General features: G+C 43.2%; 1 protein-coding gene across 1 annotated transcript in view; it reads right to left on the bottom strand.

The window, feature by feature from the left end:
• Positions 1 to 19,720, bottom strand: part of LOC133380676 (netrin-4-like) — a 100,431-nt gene that overhangs the window by 49,031 nt on the left and 31,680 nt on the right. Inside the window, exon 3 of the mRNA XM_061618420.1 lies at positions 10,154 to 10,417. Coding sequence (XP_061474404.1) covers positions 10,154 to 10,417 — 264 coding nt within the window. The remainder of the gene's footprint in view (positions 1 to 10,153; positions 10,418 to 19,720) is intronic.

The following is a 19,720-nucleotide window of genomic DNA, read 5'->3' as shown; positions in this document are numbered from 1 at the left end:
GTAATAAATAAATAATAGTCCATGGATGTGCTCAGGTTATATCTGCCCCAGGAAGCTTGTCTGGCTCCCTCCTAGATGTCTTTCTGTCCTTAATTTTTATTCTGTGAAGTATTTAATTTATCCAGTTAATACCTGTTGGGTTTTTAAAGATCTTCCACCTTATTGTGGTTTAATTATTTTAGCAATATTTTCTTTTTAAAGCAGTATTTATTTATTTATTTGGTGTGTTTTTAAAATATGAATTTTTAGCCATCTTGGCCACTTTTCAAAGTTGGAAAGGGCTCCTACTGGGAGGAAGGGCGAGCTATAAATAAATAAATAAATAAATAAATAAAGAAAGAAAGAAAGAAAGAAAGAAAGAAAGAAAGAAAGAAAGAAAGAAAGAAAGAAAGAAAGAAAGAAAGAACTGATTCTCTGACAGGGATGGAAAGTTCTGCCAGTTTCAGTTCTCTCCGTTTCTTATTTTTCCAATCTAAAATTCAGTTCTCCACTTTTCTGCAGCAATTTGCAATTTGCTTTTAATCTTGAAAATTCTCCAGCATTTTAGTGTGAATTTCTCCTAATAAACATATTTTTGTAGGCAGTTTTGACTAATGTATATATTTTTGCAAGCAATTTATCATACAATGCATTTTTGTATGTTATTTTCACTAATATGTTCATTATTATGCACACTTTCCCCTCATATGCATTTTTGTAAACATTGTTTGGTTGGCAAACTGCATTGCAAAATTCAGACAAGTGCAAATTTCAAAGGATGGCTGTGTTTCTGTTCTTACATTGTTTCAGAAAGTGAAAATTTGATAATTCGACTTAAAATGCGAACTATATTGAATTGCTCACCCATCCCTGTTCTCTGGTGAGAAATGACACTCAGCATGACATTCCAGTTGAAGAAGAGGGCCTTTGGGCCTTGTATTGGCTGAAAATAATGCTCTATCATTTCCTGCCAAAGATCATTCACTGGACGAGAAAAAATCAATGTGCTCTAATTTGGGAACCACTTGAGGAGAGGAGCAGAAAATGCCGCCTCTTGTGCGAAATAACCAGGGGTGGGTTTAGCACCCACCAAAATGATTTCACCTTTGCTTTTTCCCTTAAATGTGAATAGCTAACATCCACTCCTATGTGGAAAAGCAGAGTGTGGTACTTCTGGGGAGTAACTGTAGAACTAAAACCTGCACAGTGCTCCCTGCCACTGGCTGGTATAACTTGCACCACAAACAAGGATAGGGGGGCAAGTGCCTTGCCAGTGAAATGCCAAAGGTAGGGAAAAAAAATTTTATTACTGCCTGATGCGTTTCAGGTAGAAATAATTTTTTATCAAGGGCAATCTCAAGGAAGTTTAAAGCTGCTGTCTTATTAGTATAGCCAACTGAATAACTTGCACCGACAGGGTCCTCATGAGTGGTGCAATTGAACTCCCATTTGTCCAACTAACCACACCCTCTTTCTAGGGCCACAAATGTGGGGAAAGCTTTGTCCCATTGTTGGGGGGGGGTCTAGATTTGCTGTCACGTGGCCAGGGATTGCATCCCTGCGGGGGCTGAATAAAATTATGTACTAGCCTGAACAGTAGTGCTTCAGAAGCCCCTTTTGGCCCAGCCTAGCCTAGCCACCTTTTTACATAACCACATATTATGTCAGGTGATTGGCAGGTGCATGTGGCTTGTCCAATATGGTTTGGCAGATCAAATGGGAAGGAGTGGCAGGCCTAATTAGGCCTGCAGGCTGGAGGTTCCTCACTTCTGGCTTCGAAGGTCCTAGAAGCATCTCTCCCCAGGCATCCTACCTGTCACAATGATAGGCTAGTTGCTAGTTACATCATCATGTGCCAGATCCCTTTTCATAGAATCATAGAATAGTAGAGTTGGAAGGGGACTATAAGGCCATCAAGTCCAACCCCCTGCTCAATGCACAAATCCAAATCAAAGCATTCCCGACAGATGGCTGTCCAGCGGCCTCTTGAATGCCTCCAGTGTCGGAGAGCACACTACCTCTCTAGGTAATTGGTTCCATTGTCGTATGGCTCTAACAGTTCGGAAGTTTTTCCTGATGTTCAGTCAAAATCTGGCTTCCTGCAACTTGAGCCCATTATTCTGTGTCCTGCACTCTGGGATGATCGAGAAGAGATCCCAGCCCTCCTCTGTGTGGCAACCTTTCATGTACTTGAAGAGTGCTATCATATCTCCCCTCAGTCTTCTCTTCTCCAGGCTAAACATGCCCAGACTGAAAGTCTCTCCTCATAGACTTTGTTTCCAGTCTCCTGATCATCCTTGTTGTCCTCCTCTGAATCTGTTCAGTTTGTCTGCATCCTTCTTGAAGTGTGGAGACCAGAACTGGACACAATATTCAAGATGCGGCCTAACCAGTGCTGAATAGAGGGGAACTAATACTTCACACGATTTGGAAACTATACTTCTGTTAATTCAGCCTAAAATAGCATTTGCCTTTTTTGCAGCCACATCACACTGTTGGCTCATATTCAGCTTGTGATCAACAACAATTCCAAGATCCTTCTTGCATGTCGTATTGCTGAGCCAAATATCTCCCATATTTTAACTGTGCATTTGATTTCTTTTTCCTAAGTGTAGAACTTTGCATTTATCCCTGTTGAATTTCATTCTGTTGTTTTCAGCCCAATGCTCCAGCCTATCAAGGTCCCTTTGAATCTTGTTTCTGTCTTCCACAGTATTAGCTATGGCCCCAAATTTTGTATCATCTGCAAATTTGATAAGCATGCTCTGTACCTCATCATCCAAGTCGTTAATAAAAATGTGGAAGAGCACTGGGCCCTGTGGTACCCCACTCGTTACTTCCGCCCAGTTTGAGAAGGAACCATTGATAAGCACTCTTTGAGTACGAATCTGGAGCCAACTGTGGATCCACCTGATAGTTGTTCCATCCAGCCCACATTTAGCTGTCTTGCTAATCAGAATATCATGGGGCACTTTGTCAAAAGCTTTCCTGAAGTCGAGATATATTATGTCCACAGCATTCCCACAGACTACAAGGGAGGTTACCCAATCAAAAAATGAGATAAGATTAGTTTGGCAGGATTTGTTCTTCATAAAGCAATGTTGGCTTCTAATAATCACTGCATTGTTTTCAAGGTGGTTACAGATTGACTGCTTTATCATCTGCTCCAGAATTTTTCCAGGGATTGATGTTAGGCTGACCGGTCTGTAGTTCCCCGGTTCCTCCTTTCTGCCCTTTTTGAAGATAGGGACAACATTAGCTCTCCTCCAGTCATCCGGCACTTCACCAGTCCTCCATGATTTTGCGAAGTAATAGACAGTGGTTGTGAGAGTTTTCAGCCAGTTCCTTCAATACTCTAGGATGCAGTTTATCAGGCCCTGCCGATTTGAACTTGTTCAAAGCCATTAGGCATTCCTTGACCATTCGTCTATCAATCTCAAGCTCCAATCCTGCCCCTTCTATTTCATGTTTTCTGGGATGGTCATAGACCCTTTTTTGGGAGAAGACTGAGCCGAAGTAGGAATTGAGCACTTCTGCCTTTTCTTTGTCATCTGTTATCATTTTGCCATCCCCATTAAGTAGCTGTGCCACCATTTATTTTCTCTGTCTTTTACTGTGGATGTATCTGAAGAAAGCTTTTTTGTTGCTTTTAGCATCTCTCGCTAACCTCAGCTCATTCTCAGCTTTAGCCTTCCTGACATCATCCCTGCAATTGTGTGATATCTGCCTGTACTCTTCCTTTGTGGCCTGGCCTTCTTTCCACTTCCTGTATGTGTCCTTTTCAGAGCTTGGAAAAATTACTTTTTTGAATTACAACTCCCACCAGCCCAATCCAGCGGCCATGCTGGCTGGGGCTGATGGGAGTTGTAGTTCAAAAAAGTAACTTTTCCAAGTTCTGGTCCTTTTTTGTTTTCAGGTCATCTCTAAGCTTTTTGTGAAGCCACATTAGCTTCTTTCCCCCCTTTTTTCCTTGTTGGAATTGCTCACCATTGTGCTTTTAGAATTTCCTTTTTTAGAAACTCCCACCCACCTTGGACTCCTTTTCTCATTAGGGTGGCTTGCCCTGGAACCGTACTTACAATTGTTCTGAGATTATTAAAATCACCTGTCCTGAAGTCCAGGGTACGCGTATGGCTACTCTCAGCTTTTGTTCTGTTAAAATCAAGAATTCAAGTATGGTATGGTCCCTTTCCCCCAGAGTTCTCGTAACTGCCACTTCATCCACCAAATCATCTCTATTGGTTAGAATCAAGTCCAGGATAGGTGATCCTCTGGTTGCTTTCTCCACTTTCTGTAGGAGAAAGTTATCTCCAACACAAATCAGAAATTTCTTGGAGGGGGCCTGTTTGGCAGAATTTGTCTCCCAACAGATATCGGGATAATTGAAGTTCCCCAATATGACTACATCATGCCTCCTCAAAACATTGGCAATTTGCTTTTCAAAAGTTACATTCTCGTCTTCTCTTTGATTGGGTGAACGGTAGTAGACTCCAAGCACCATATTCCTTTTATTCCTTGCCCCATTAATTTTAATCCAGATACTCTCGGTGGAGCTACCCAGCTCATCTTCCTGTATTTCTGTGCAGGGATATATATTTTTAACATATAGCACAACTCCACCTCCCTTTTTATTCCTTCTGTTCTTTTTGAACAAGTTATATCCTTCAATTGCTGTATTCCAGTCATGGGAGTCATCCCACCAAGTTTCAGTTATACCTATCAAGTCGTAATTGCCCTCCTGTATTGAGTTCAAGTTTATTCTTCTTGTTTCCCATGCTCTGCGCATTAGTATACAGACATCAAAGACCATGTGATTTATGGCTTGGCTTCCTTACTACATTTTTCTGAAGACTGTTACTGGACCCTGTTAGAGCCAATCTCCCTGTTCCCATTACTGTGCACAAGTCTTCATCAAACTTACCACCAAGTTTACGTCTCCCTCCCCCTTCGGAGTCAGTTTAAAGCCCTCCTGCTGTGGCCAAACACATTCTTCCCAGTCCTTGTGAGATGCAACCTATTACTTGCCAGCAGTCCATCTTCCAGGAACCATAGGCCATGGTCCCAGAATCCAAATCTCTCATGTCGACACCACCTTCGTAGCCATTCATTCACATGGAGTATTTTTCTTTCCATTTCTACTCCTCTTCTAAGTACTGGAAGGATGGATGAAAAAACTATCTGGGCCCCAAAGTCCTTGAGTTTCCTTCCCAGAGCTATGTGATTTCTTCATAGCTCTATTTGGCAGTATCATTTGTTCATGGATGAGGAGAAAGGGATACCTGTCGGTGGGCTTGATGAGTGATGGCAACCCTTCCGTCACATCTCTAATCCGTCCTCCTGGTAGACAGCGTACCTTCTCAGCATACTTAGGTTTCAATCCCACGCATTAGGGAGTCTCCCACTACTAGTATTCTTCTTGTTGTTGTGGGGTGAGGTTTCATTGGCCCTGCTTGATTGAGCTTCAGCCTCTTGCTCGTTGTCACACGGGGTCCCCTGTAATTCTTCCACCACAGGCTGTCCTCCAGTCTCATCCTCGAGTGATTGAAAGCGGTTCCATAGTTCCACTGGTGATGGGTGTCTTCTAGCTCTTCTGCTCCTGTCACCCTTTCCCACGGAGTTTCCTGCACTTCGTTGTTCATCTCCAAAGCAGTCTCCTCTTCTGCTACTACATGCTGTTGCTCTTCCACCTCCACTTCTCTTTGCTGCTGTTGTTCCAGCGTTCTGTCTAAGAACTCTTCATCTTCTCTTACAATCCTCAGTGTGGCCACTCGCCGTTCCAGGCCTCCCACGTTTTCTTCCAACAGTGCTACAAGCTTGCACTTGTTGCATGTGTACGCCATGTTGTTCTCAGGCAAGGAAACAAACATGGCACACACCTTGTAGGTCACAACCACTGGAGTATCCTTCCCATTCATACTCTCTTCTACCTTTTGTTTCTTTCTAACTACTTGTTTTGGAGTGGCCTGTGCTTTGTCCTGTCCTACTTCACGGTAAATTTGAGAGTCCCACTGGTATGCGGTGTGCTGTACAAGGAAAATTAGTAATTTTATTTTTTTTAGAGACCTCCCCCTTGACCTCCCCTGTCAAACTTCTGTTTGCTCTCCCTGTTCGCTCGCTCTGTTCGCTCGCTCACTGGAAGCTGGCTTGCTTATATCTCCTCACCTGTACACCGACTGAGACAGCTCCCTCTGCTCTGCTCAGTTAGAAGTCAGGAAACAGAATGTTTTATCCAACTTCATTTTAAACTGCTGGGAAAGGTACATACCAAGAAAAGGATCCTTACTCTTTTTGAACATGCAGGTAAAAGTAAGTCACAAAACCCAAATGAGCTTTACAAATTTGCCCTTATTCTGTCATTTTGCTTCAGATGTAATTATAAACCTGTTCCCAGCTTCTTAAAATAAAAAACTAATTCCCAGACTCTTTGCAAATCTGGCATTTCTCTAGAGACCAAAAATAAGGTTGGAATTGAGAGCGGCTGTTAATCAGAAGTATTAACATTCCCTCCAGGTCTTTTTTTCATTACTTTTTTTTAAGAAAAGAGGAATTATTTTAGATCTACAATGCCCAGTGCATTGCTTGTACTACATCATTGTTAAAATATTAATAATTTAAAACAAATATTTCACATGCACTGAGTTTGGCCAGAGTTCATGAAAGCATGTGCTATAAATGTTTAGCTCTTCATTCATAATTACAAGATTGCTGCTTTGACGGTGCATGGACATATTGGCTCAGATGAAGACACCCCTACAACTCAAGTCTTGGCTGTGAGCCGGGCAGCTCTGTATCAACTCCATCTGATACGGAGGCTACGCCCCTACCTTCCCAATCATCTGCTCCCACCGGTGGTACATGCCCTGATCACCACTCGCTTAGACTACTGTAATGCGCTCTACGTGGGGTTACCCTTGAAAACAGTTCGGAAGTTACAGCTGGTACAAAATGCAGCGGCGCATCTGATTACAGGCGGCCGCCGTAGAGATCACATCACTCCTGTATTGAAGGAGTTACATTGGTTACCGGTTGTGTACCAAGCCCAATTCAAGGTGTTGGTCTTAACCTTTAAAACCCTATACGGTTGTGGCCCAGCTTTTCTGAAGGAGTGCCTCCAGCATCAACAGGGATGCCGCTCAACAAGATCAGCCTCAGAAGACCTTCTCTGGATCCCACCAGTCAAAACAGCTAGACTGGTGAGGACTCGAGAGAGGGCCTTCTCAATTGTGGCCCCCACCCTATGGAATTCTCTCCCAAATGATCTACGCCATGCCCCGTCTATAATGAGCTTCCGCCGGACCCTGAAGAAGTTTTTTAAGCAGGCTTTTGGAACGGGCTAGTTTTACTGTGTTCTTAAACTTTTAACTGTTTTATATACTGTTTTAACGTGTACGTCGCCCAGAGTGGCTGGCCAACCAGCCAGATGGGCGACTAACAAATCTCATAATAAATAAATAAATAAATTTCACCAAATATTCCATGGGCTTATCAATGTAACAGACATTATCCTAGAGCAGAGTTGCTAGTCTGTGATCATTGTCCTTTTCTGCACAAACCAAAAGTGCCAAGATATTTCCAAAAGATCACCTTGGAAATTCTTGGGAAAGGTGCATGGTCGGAGCAATCATGTCCCCAGATCTGCCCTGTGGGAGGTTTGGATAAGGCAGAGGACTCCGCCCAATTTGGCTGGTGTCTGCTAGCAACACCCCACCCCCACTGTCAAGCAGTGCCCCAATGTGGTTTGTTTTCCCATAAATAAACCATGAGCAGTAAGCCAAGAACAAACCTTGGCTTCCATTCATGGTTTGTTTGGACAGAAACAAACTATGAGCCTGGGTTTGGATGACACAACAAGGCAGACTATGACTTGTCTCTCAGCAGTGCAGCAGCAGCTGGTGTGGGAGGTGCTGCTTGTGCGCATTAATCCCTAGTTAATTTTAATTACTCTTTAATGTGACATGCAGATCTTGTATTCTATTATTCTATATTCTACAGCAGCCTTCCCCAACCTGGTGCCCCCCAGAGCTTTAGACTACAACTCCCATCAGCCGTCACCAGCACTTTTTTTCCTGAGCTTTTCTCTGATTCTCCCAGATGACTTGTTCAAATTGCTGCAGCAATTTGCTGATGACTTGTTCAAATTGCTGATGACTTATTCACATTGCTCCCCAGGCCACGGCCTACTGATATCCTGATGTCAGAAGGATCCTGAAGAGTTGTTTTGTATCGATACTATTTTTATTGTGACTTTACTCATATATTTTGATTTTACTTGTGAGCAATTATTATTATTATTATTATTTATTAAATTTATATACCGCCCGACTAGCAATAGCTCTCTGGGCGGTGAACATAGCAATGCAATAACAAAAAATACAATAAATGACACAATATAATACAAGAATAATACAGTCTAAAATCAATACAGTAACATTTTTAAAGTTAAATCAATTTAGATTAGAATGCTTCAGAGAATAAGAAGGTTTTAACCTGGCGCCGAAAAGAAAGCAGAGTCGGCGCCAGGCGCACTTCCTCGGGGAGACTGTTCCATAGTTCGGGGGCCACCACTGAGAAGGCCCTAGATCTTGTCATCACCCTCCGGGCCTCCTTATGAGTTGGAACCCGGAGGAGGGCCTTCGTAGTAGAACGTAGTGTACGGGCCGGTTCATATCGGAAGAGGCGTCCCGCAAGGTAACATGGTCCTGCACCGTATAAGGCTTTATAGGTTAATACCAACACTTTGAATCTGGCCCGGAAACGTATTGGCAGCCAGTGCAAGTGGGCCAGAACAGGTGTTATATGCTCAGACCACTTGGTCCTTGTTAGCAGTCTGGCTGCCACATTTTGCACTAGCTGTAGCTTCCGAACTGTCTTCAGAGGTAGCCCTACGTAGAGCGCATTGCAGTAATCCAAACGGGAGGTTACCAGAGCATGTACCACTGATATAAGGTCGTCTTTACTCAAATAGGGATGTAGCTGGGCTACCAACCGAAGTTGGTAAAACGCATTCCTTGCCACCGAGGCTACTTGAGCCTCAAGTGAGAGGGAAGAGTCTAAAAAGACTCCCAGACTACGAACCCGCTCCTTTAGGGGGAGTGTAACCCCGTCCAGGACAGGGTATATATCCACCATCCGATCAGAGAACCCATCCACCAACAGCATCTCAGTCTTGTCTGGATTGAGCTTCAGTTTGTTAACTCTCATCCAGTCCATTGTCGAGGCCAGGCAACGGTTCAGCACATCGACAGCCTCACCTGAGGAAGATGAAAAGGAGAAGCAGAGCTGCGTGTCATCAGCGTACTGATGACAGAGCACTCCAAAACTCCTGATGACCTCTCCCAGCAGCTTCATGTAGATATTAAAAAGCAGGGGGGACAAAACTGACCCCTGCGGGACCCCATACTGGAGAACCCACGGTGTCGAGCAATTTTCCCCGAGCACTACCTTCTGGAGATGACCCGCCAAGTAAGAGCGGAACCACTGCCAAGCAGTACCTCCAACTCCCAACTCCGCAAGCCTCTCCAGAAGGATACCATGGTCAATGGTATCAAAAGCCGCTGAGAGATCAAGGAGAATCAACAGAGTTACACTCCCTCTGTCTCTCTCCCGACATAGGTCATCATACAGGGCGACCAAGGCTGTCTTGGTGCCAAAACCGGGCCTAAAACCCAATTGAAATAGATCTAGATAATCGGTTTCATCCAATAGCGCCTGGAGCTGGCCAGCAACCACTCGTTCCAAGACCTTGCCCAGGAATGGAACATTCGCCACTGGCCTGTAGCTGTTAAAATTGTCTGGGTCCAAGGAAGGCTTTTTAAGAAGTGGTCTCACCACTGCCTCTTTCAGACAGCCAGGGACCACTCCCTCTGTTGGAAAGATTTGTGGGAGATTGATAGCTGTAATAAAATTAAGGTAACACAGAGCCTGATCATGTGGAAATTCTGCAGTGGCCCTGTCAATATGGTGACATTTGCAGCAGGCCTAAGTTCTAATTAGAGAAGGCTGAAACAGGTATTTTTATTGCTTGGAAATCCTCACTCTGGCAACATTCAACAGCTTGCAGTCTTTATAAACACAGCCACACACACTGATAAAATTAATGCTGCTGGGAACGCATTAGAGATCCAGAGGTGTTTTATCCCTCCTTCTTAACCTAGTATAAGAAAGCAACACTCACCATGTTGTCCACGGCACCTGTCTCATTGGCAAATTGACATTCTTCTGCATGGCCATTACAAAAGCAGCTGCCTCGGACAATTAGATCATAGATTGCATAATGGGCAAATCTGTGAGGCTTCTCCAGCAGCCCTGAGCCTTGGCAAGGGCACTCTTGTCTCTTTAATAAGCGGAGTCGCAAATTGGTGAGTTTCATGAGGTCTTGTGCTTCAGGACCGTACGGATCTTCAATCTTGTTAGCAGGAGTTAAGGCACGAAAGATCACCTGGAAGCAGAAAGAAAGGGAGAGAGAAAATCTACAATGAAGTAGAATTCTCCTTATGTGATCCGCGAGGTTGTATCTATTTATGTTACACATTTACACTTACAACTACACAGAGCCAGTGTGGTGTAATACTCAGAGTGATGGACTAGGACCTGGGAGACCAGGGTTCAAATCCCCACTCAGTCATGGAACTCCCTGGGTAACCTTGGACCAGTCGCCAGCTCTTTGCCTAACCTATCTCACAGGATTGTTGTGAGGATAATATGGAAAGAGAGAGAACCACCTTGAGCTCCTTGGAGGAAAGGCGGGATATAAATACAATTATAAATAAATAAAACAATTTCTAGTATTTTTATGTAAGTGTAACTGGCATGACTTCTCCCCCAAAAATCCTCAGAATTGCAGTCTGTGGAGAATGCTGAAGATTCGCTGTTAGAGCACAAGTGCTTCATGGCAACTGTCAAGGCAATGGGACGAGGGATCCCTCAAGGTAGAAAGCTGAAAACCACTGCTCTGGAGAAACTGTTTACACTCGTTTCAAAGCTACGATTCATGGATAATACTTTGCAGATTCAGAAACCATTATTTTTCTTTGTCTTCCATCCTGCCAACAAAAGTATTTTGAGTTCTTTCACCCTGTGTTTTGTGCAACAGCAACACTGTCTGGAACTCTATCGGTGAAGTAAAAGTACTTCCACAGACATCGCCTCTCTATCCCCCCTCGTCTTTTGTGGGCCTCCCCAAAAGCTGCTCTCTGAAAAAACACTTTCCTCATTTCTTATTGTTTGCAATAACTGGTTATGAGCTCCTGGAGAGTTAGGGGCCTGATCACTATTTCTGCCTTGTGCCAATAGCAGTTGGGATAAAACCCTGTAAAAATCATGGAAATAAGTGGTGTGATTCGGGAACTGGTCTCCTTTGGGAGGAATGGTGGGATATAAATTTAATAAACAACAACAACAACTGTGAATGACAAAGCTTCACAGGAAGGCCTGCAATGACTTCTGTGCTGCTTCTTACAGAAGGTCACCATTGTTTGTTTTCCTCTCTCTTTAGGGGACACAGGTTTGCAAATGGCCAAGATTCAAACTGGAGATGTCCCTTGCTCATGGGAGCAATGGGCAAATTGCCCAGCCTGTGCAGGCCAGTGCAGGTGCTTACACATTCCCTGATAAATGAAAGCATGAGAAAACAGCAGAGGCCCTTTCCGGCCAGCTGTCCACATTCCCCTGATGAATGGAACCATGTGCAAATAGCCCATTCTGCTTAGCACAGGTGCCCAGCATTCTTTCGACTGACAGAATTAAAGCCCAGTGGCCAAGTTTACTCAATCCATGTGCTCGCATGAGCTTGGTTAATGGAAACGAAAGCTGACAGACCAGTTTATGTAGCTCAGATAGCATCATTCCATTGTTGGTTAGAGAACCACTGAAATTCAGTGGGAATTCAAAAGCCACTGAAAGAATATGGATGGTATTCAACTAAGTCCTACTCCATTGAAATGACCTGAAGCTAAGCTAGTCATGTTCATTAACTTCAATGGGCCTACTCTGGGCAGGACTAGCATTGAATATCACCCTATATCTGAAACGGAGATATTCCCTCCTGAAGTTAAAAATCCAAGAGTCCACCAAAGTCCAATGAGCCTGAAATTGGCATCTGAATGTTGGCATGGGGTGCTTGTGCACAAAAATAATTTCCGCTCTTTACTGTTGTACCTATAAGTAACAGTTCTATGTGGCTCTAGGTACAACCAAGGCTCTAAGTACAACTCTAAGATACGCCTGGGGACAAGCATTTCTTGACATTTCTAATTTGCTTTAATGTCTGATGTTTTGCCTGTGACATGAAATACCTAAGACCAACCAGTGAAACCAACAGCATCCCTGATTTGTATATGTGCCTCATCTCTTATTCCACTCCTTTTGCTGAGGCTTCTCTTACCAGAACAGAGTATTTGGATACTGACATACATATTGACTGACTGAGGGGGGAAACCCGACAGGAGCTGAGAAAGGTCCGGTTCGGAATAAACCTCCCCCCTGGGATAAAAACCAAAGAAATGATGAAATTTTAAAAGGGGTAGGCCTAGAAGTAGGCATTGTGAGAGCAGGGGCACAGGATATAAATTCAGAAGAGCAAAATTACCACAGGCCAAACCACAAGTGCCAAAGACACTTGAAGAGAGACACTGCTTACAAGTGCCTGTACGCTAATGCTAGGAGCCTCCGAACCAAGATGGGAGAACTGGAGTGCTTGGTCTTAGAGAAGAGCATTGATATAGTGAGCATAACCGAGACCTGGTGGAATGGAGAAAACCAGTGGGATACGGTTATCCCTGGATATAAACTATATCGGAAGGACAGGGAAGGACGTATTGGTGGCGGAGTCGCTCTATACGTGAAAGAAGGCATTGAATCCAGCAAGCTCGAAACCCCAAAAGAGGCAGACTCCTCCACAGAATCGTTGTGGGTGGTGATACCGTGCCTCAGGAGGGACTTAATACTGGGAACGATCTATCGTCCCCCTGATCAAAATGCTCAGGGAGACCTTGAGATGAGATATGAAATTGAGGAAGCATCCAAACTAGGAAATGTGGTAGTAATGGGTGACTTCAACTACCCGGACATAGACTGGCTGCATATGTGTTCCAGTCATGACAAAGAAGCAAAGTTTCTAGATATTCTAAATGACTATTCCCTAGATCAGTTGGTCATGGAACCGACCAGAGGGACGGCAACCCTGGACTTAATCCTCAGTGGGGACCGGGACCTGGTGCGAGATGTAAGTGTTGTTGAACCGATTGGGAGCAGTGACCACAGTGCTATTAAATTAAACATACATGTAACTGGCCAATTGCCAAGAAAATCCAACACGGTCACATTTGACTTCAAAAGAGGAAACTTCACAAAAATGAGGGGATTGGTAAAAAGAAAGCTGAAAAACAAAGTCCAGAGGGTCACATCACTCCAAAATGCTTGGAAGTTGTTTAAAAACACTATATTAGAAGCTCAACTGGAGTGCATACCGCAGAGCAGAAAAGGTACCGCCAGGGCCAAGAAGATGCCAGCATGGTTAACGAGCAAAGTCAAGGAAGCTCTTAGAGGCAAAAAGTCTTCCTTCAGAAAATGGAAGTCTTGTCCGAATGAAGAAAATAAAAAAGAACACAAACTCTGGCAAAAGAAATGCAAGAAGACAATAAGGGATGCTAAAAAAGAATTTGAGGAGCACATTGCTAAGAACATAAAAACCAACAACAAAAAATTCTATAAATACATTCAAAGCAGGAGACCATCTAGGGAGACAATTGGACCCTTGGATGATAAGGGAGTCAAAGGTGTACTAAAGAACGATAAGGGGATTGCAGAGAAGCTAAATGAATTCTTTGCATCTGTCTTCACAGTGGAAGATATAGGGCAGATCCCTGAACCTGAACTAACATTTGCAGGAAGGGATTCTGAGGAACTGAGACAAATAGTGGTAACGAGAGAGGAAGTTCTAAGCTTAATGGACAATATAAAAACTGACAAATCACCGGGCCCGGATGGCATCCACCCGAGAGTTCTCAAAGAACTCAAAGGTGAAATTGCTGATCTGCTAACTAAAATATGTAACTTGTCCATTGGGTCCTCCTCCGTGCCTGAGGACTGGAAAGTGGCAAATGTAACGCCAATCTTCAAAAAGGGATCCAGAGGGGATCCCAGAAATTGCAGGCCAGTTAGCTTAACTTCTGTCCCTGGAAAACTGGTAGAAAGTATTATTAAAGCTAGATTAACTAAGCACATAGAAGAACAAGCCTTGCTGAAGCAGAGCCAGCATGGCTCCTGCAAGGGAAAGTCCTGTCTCAGTAACCTATTAGAATTCTTTGAGAGTGTCAACAAGCATATAGATAGAGGTGATCCAGTGGACATAGTGTACTTAGACTTTCAAAAAGCGTTTGACAAGGTACCTCACCAAAGGCTTCTGAGGAAGCTTAGCCGTCATGGAATAAGAGGAGAGGTCCTCTTGTGGATAAGGAATTGGTTAAGAAGCAGAAAGCAGAGAGTAGGAATAAACGGACAGTTCTCCCAATGGAGGGCTGTAGAAAGTGGAGTCCCTCAAGGATCGGTATTGGGACCTGTACTTTTCAACTTGTTCATTAATGACCTAGAATTAGGAGTGAGCAGTGAAGTGGCCAAGTTTGCTGACGACACTAAATTGTTCAGGGTTGTTAAAACAAAAAGGGATTGCGAAGAGCTCCAAAAAGACCTCTCCAAACTGAGTGAATGGGCGGAAAAATGGCAAATGCAATTCAATATAAACAAGTGTAAAATTATGCATATTGGAGCAAAAATCTGAATTTCACATATACGCTCATGGGGTCTGAACTGGCGGTGACCGACCAGGAGAGAGACCTCGGGGTTGTAGTGGACAGCACGATGAAAATGTCGACCCAGTGTGCGGCAGCTGTGAAAAAGGCAAATTCCATGCTAGCAATAATTAGGAAAGGTATTGAAAATAAAACAGCCGATATCATAATGCCGTTGTATAAATCTATGGTGCGGCCCCATTTGGAATACTGTGTACAGTTCTGGTCGCCTCATCTCCAAAAGGATATTATAGAGTTGGAAAAGGTTCAGAAGAGGGCAACCAAAATGATCAAGGGGATGGAGCGACTCCCTTACGAGGAAAGGTTGCAGCATTTGGGGCTTTTTAGTTTAGAGAAAAGGCGGGTCAGAGGAGACATGATAGAAGTGTATAAAATTATGCATGGCATTGAGAAAGTGGATAGAGAAAAGTTCTTCTCCCTCTCTCATAATACTAGAACTCGTGGACATTCAAAGAAGCTGAATGTTGGAAGATTCAGGACAGACAAAAGGAAGTACTTCTTTACTCAGCGCATAGTTAAACTATGGAATTTGCTCCCACAAGATGCAGTAATGGCCGCCAGCTTGGATGGCTTTAAAAGAAGATTAGACAAATTCATGGAGGACAGGGCTATCAATGGCTACTAGCCATGATGGCTGTGCTCTGCCACCCTAGTCAGAGGCAGCATGCTTCTGAAAACCAGTTGCCGGAAGCCTCAGGAGGGGAGAGTGTTCTTGCACTCGGGTCCTGCTTGCGGGCTTCCCCCAGGCACCTGGTTGGCCACTGTGAGAACAGGATGCTGGACTAGATGGGCCACTGGCCTGATCCAGCAGGCTCTTCTTATGTTCTTATGTTCTTATATTCCTCTCAGCAATCCCCACATGTCAGAGGAGGCTTCATAAAGATCACAGCCAAGCATACAAGGACAGTCAGTCATTGCAATGAAAGTGGGTGATTTGTAGTTGGAATTGGACTGAGCAGGTGGCATCCCCCTTCAAACAAAGGATGTTGCTATCTGACTTGCCCAGTCTGGGCACAGCTCAGATGCTTCGATCAGAAGGACAGCTATTATACACTCTCCTCACACTTATCATGTCTTTTAATGGAAGCTGTCCTACGTCTCTAATTTGGGTTGCTTTTCTGTTCTGCTACATCCTTTCTGATAGTGTCACAGTCTGCATACAGGAGCCTTATGATACCTTTTGAGATATTCAGTCTACTTTTTTCCTAATACTGCACTTACCAGTTCAGGGTGCAAAGTAGCATTCCATATGTTTACCATGTGCACCGGGTTGGGAAACCTGTGGCCCTCCAGATGTTGCCCATCATCCTTAACCATCATCCTTGACCACTGGCCATGTTGGCTAAGGATCAAGGGAGTTTAAGTCCATCAACAACTGGAATAACCAGTAGGCATTGCAGTGGAGAACTGCTGGGTCTTTTAGGGCCCAATTACCTAAATGAGTGCCTTCCCCAATATCAGCCATCTTGGATCCTATGATCAGCAGGTGAGGCCTTGTTGGTGGTGTTGCCACTGTGGACTGTCTGGTTGGTGTTGATCTGTGACAGGGCCTTTTCAATGGTTGTTCCATGTTTGTGGAATGCCCTTCCTGGTGACTTTCAGCAAGAATTTAAAAACATTCCTGTTTATCCAGGCATTGAATGGTTGAAAGTTCACTATTCATAGCAACCTTCGGATCACTGGTTTTTAGTTTTTAGAATGTTTTTAACTGTTTTAGAATGCTTTTTAAAGACTTATTTTGTCATTGAAGTGTTTGCTGCTCCTTCGGAAGGGTGGGAGGGATATAAATTTATTTATTTATTTGTTATTTGATTTATATCCCACCCTTCTTCCCAGCAGGAGCCCAGGGCAGCAAACAGAAGCTCTAAAAATACTTTAAAACATCATAAAAACAGACCTTAAAATATATTAAAACAAAACATTAAAAACATTTTTTTAAAAGCTTAAAAAACATATTTTAAAAAAGAGTTAAAAATATTATTAAAAAACATGTTAACAAGCAATTCTAACACAAACGCAGACTGGGATAGGTCTCAACTTAAAAGTCTTGTTGAAAGAGGAAATTGGGATAATAATAATAATAATATAATGTATGCATATGACAAGAACAAAGACTTCCCATTGCAAAGGAACTGAGAAAGCAGAAGATATTTAGCAGTGGTTTGGGATTTGAGTGATAAGAGTTGAAGACTCGGCTTTACGCATGAGCTCATGTAAGCAAGCAAGTCTTTGTGTCCCTGTTATTCCAAACTACCTCATAGCGCAAACTGAGCTTTTGCCATTATAGGCAATAATCCTTCATTTAGCATTACCAGTATTCTAGGTGCTGGAATAAAGAAATGGGAAGAGTTATATAAAAGTTGAAGTCACCAGTATATTATTGCTGCCTATTCTTATGATGGGCAGGGTAGAAAAGGATCTCATATTACTATATGGAGCTCTGGGGGGGAGGGGTAATCTATCTCTATGAACTATATGCACACTAAGAACCTACATGGGCTCCGTCTCCGTAGATGTTGGCTTCATAGACTTTGCCTAGCATCATAGAAACTTACTTCTGAAGTTACATGTGTTTCCTAAGATCAGTTTTAAGTTGGGTAAAGAGTTGATTCTACTAGAGGAGAGATAGCTTCTAATCCATCTAGATAACAAAAGTTTCCAGTATTGACAATGGCTGTAGAATACTCACTTCATCTTATCTGCCATCATGAATTTCTACTGGACTGACGTAGAAAATTCCCAGCATTCCCAACAGGGGTGCATTATTTTGCAAATATTTATTCTTCTGGCCTTGTTTTGCCATCTCTCCGTCCCCATTGAGCTTCTGGATATCTGTCCATCAGCAACAAAGGTAATAGCATGATGGGCTTGTCCCAATATGTTCTGATGAGTCTTATATGGAACTTGAGTGTTCCGCATCACAGTGCGACTGTGATTAATGCATGGTGCTTTTCTGCATGAGAAATGAAGTTCTAGGATGAGAAGGGAGTGGTTGTCTTGGCTCTCTTTCAGAGCAAAAGATGTAGAATATTGCTGACTGGAAGGTGGTAATGGGCATTGTGAGGCGTCCTTCCCTGGCTGTCCCTGTCAGGTTCCTACTTGCACGTGGCTACTGCCTGTCACTAGGCACCACCAGGGACTCCACCAGTCCGGACCGCTCTCTCTTATGGTTTACCTATCCCCGCTGTAGCACAGATCTCAACAGATCCCCCTGCTAGGCAACCACCAGTAACGTCCCAATACTAGTATTCCCAGAGACTCTGAATACTGGTATTGTTATTCTCTTCACCACTGCCACCATTTGTTACAGTTCCCCTTCACCCTTGGTCATTACCTTACCCTCCCTTCTGGTCTGTGAAACCCCAGCCAAGGATCAGGCCTTTGGTAAACCAAATTAAGTATTTATTACAGATAACAAAGCTAACAAGATTAACAAGATTTCTTCTTAAGGCACATAAGCATATGGTTTTACTCAATACTAATCCGAACTCCACCTCCCTCCTGGCAAACAACTCTCTAAACCCCACCAAGCAACCCACTCAGTTCTCTTCTCCCCCCCCCGATTCCACTCTCACTCTTCCTTTTATACATTCAGCCATTTTAAACACTCAGCCAATCATCTCGCATTCTACTGCCCATTCACTCCCCCTCCTCTTTCACTCCACTTACCATGTATCTTCTAAAACAACAACACTTACCATATATACATTAATATAGGAACATCACAGGTATCTCTAAGAATGGATTTGGAAAAGAAAGGCAGGAAAATCTGTTGCTCACAACAAATACAGTCATTTTTGGCAACTGGCCAAGAGGATAAAATGCTAGGCAGGCCAGTGAAATTCTGTCTGGATGGGTTACCTACTATGTTCTGATCTTCCCAGTGCTTGGAATGAACTATGAATTAGTTCCAAAATCTCTGAACTACTCCTGAAAATAGTTCCCATAATTGCCAGGTGAACTGAACATGTTAAGTTCATTTTGGGGTTGAGTGATTTCTAGTTCATCTTCAGGTTCATTCTCTTACATGTGCTTTTTCCTCTTTTAGACTCTTTGGGCCTTTAAGCTTAAAGATCTTAATTGCTCGGGGGGGAGATTAAACAATGCACATTCCACTGTGTGTGTGTTTTGATTTTTTCTTAGTCTTCTGAAATATATTTTATACCTTAGCACAGCAGCTTGTAACATTCTGAATGCTGATTTTGTTTGTTTTGGTCAAGGATAATTTGGATGAATTTGAATTAAACTGTGAACTGAACATAAACCAAACAGTTTGTTTCATAAAAAGATGAACGTGAACTGGAATTAGTTCTTTTTAGATATGGTGAAACTGAATCAGAACTAGTTTTTAAAATAAGCTTTCCAAGCTCTCTGGGTCCGTGCCACCTGTTTGCTTTGCCTCACTTTTCCAGCTTCCTTGTATGCCTGCCTTCCTGCCTGACTTTTTTGCTTTCTGTCCACAATACCTGACCAATATAATCGACTCTGCCTTTCATTGACCACCCTATGCTTCATTTGTATGGTGCTGTTTAATTAGCCCCTCCTATGAGATCTAGCCCAGCTAGAATTGCCAGCTTGCCATGTTTCCTTCACCTGCCTTATTTTCCTGTTGTCTGCTGTACAAAGTGATATTCTGAGCCTTCCCCATAGCAGGTCAGGTAGGCAGAGGGTCCAACTGAGGACATCTCTGGGTTGCAAGCTGGAGTACCTACTCCAGTTCACCATCCCAAGTCCAGTCCCATTTCAATTCGTCTTGGGACTCATGATGTTTATAAAATGATTTATGTTTATTTATAAAAATATCCCTATACCGCCCTCTTGCAGAACATCAAGATGGTGTACAACCACTTTAAAAGCAATACAGAACAATCATAAAATGCCTGCCTATACAAGAACATTTTCTCTGAGCTTTTCCGCAGACTCTTCACGACTTA

The sequence above is a fragment of the Rhineura floridana genome, chromosome 3 (assembly GCF_030035675.1).
Source record: "Rhineura floridana isolate rRhiFlo1 chromosome 3, rRhiFlo1.hap2, whole genome shotgun sequence".
Lineage (NCBI taxonomy): Eukaryota > Metazoa > Chordata > Lepidosauria > Squamata > Rhineuridae > Rhineura > Rhineura floridana.
Note: the sequence above shows the minus strand (reverse complement) of the source record. Positions and strands in the feature narration are given on the sequence as shown.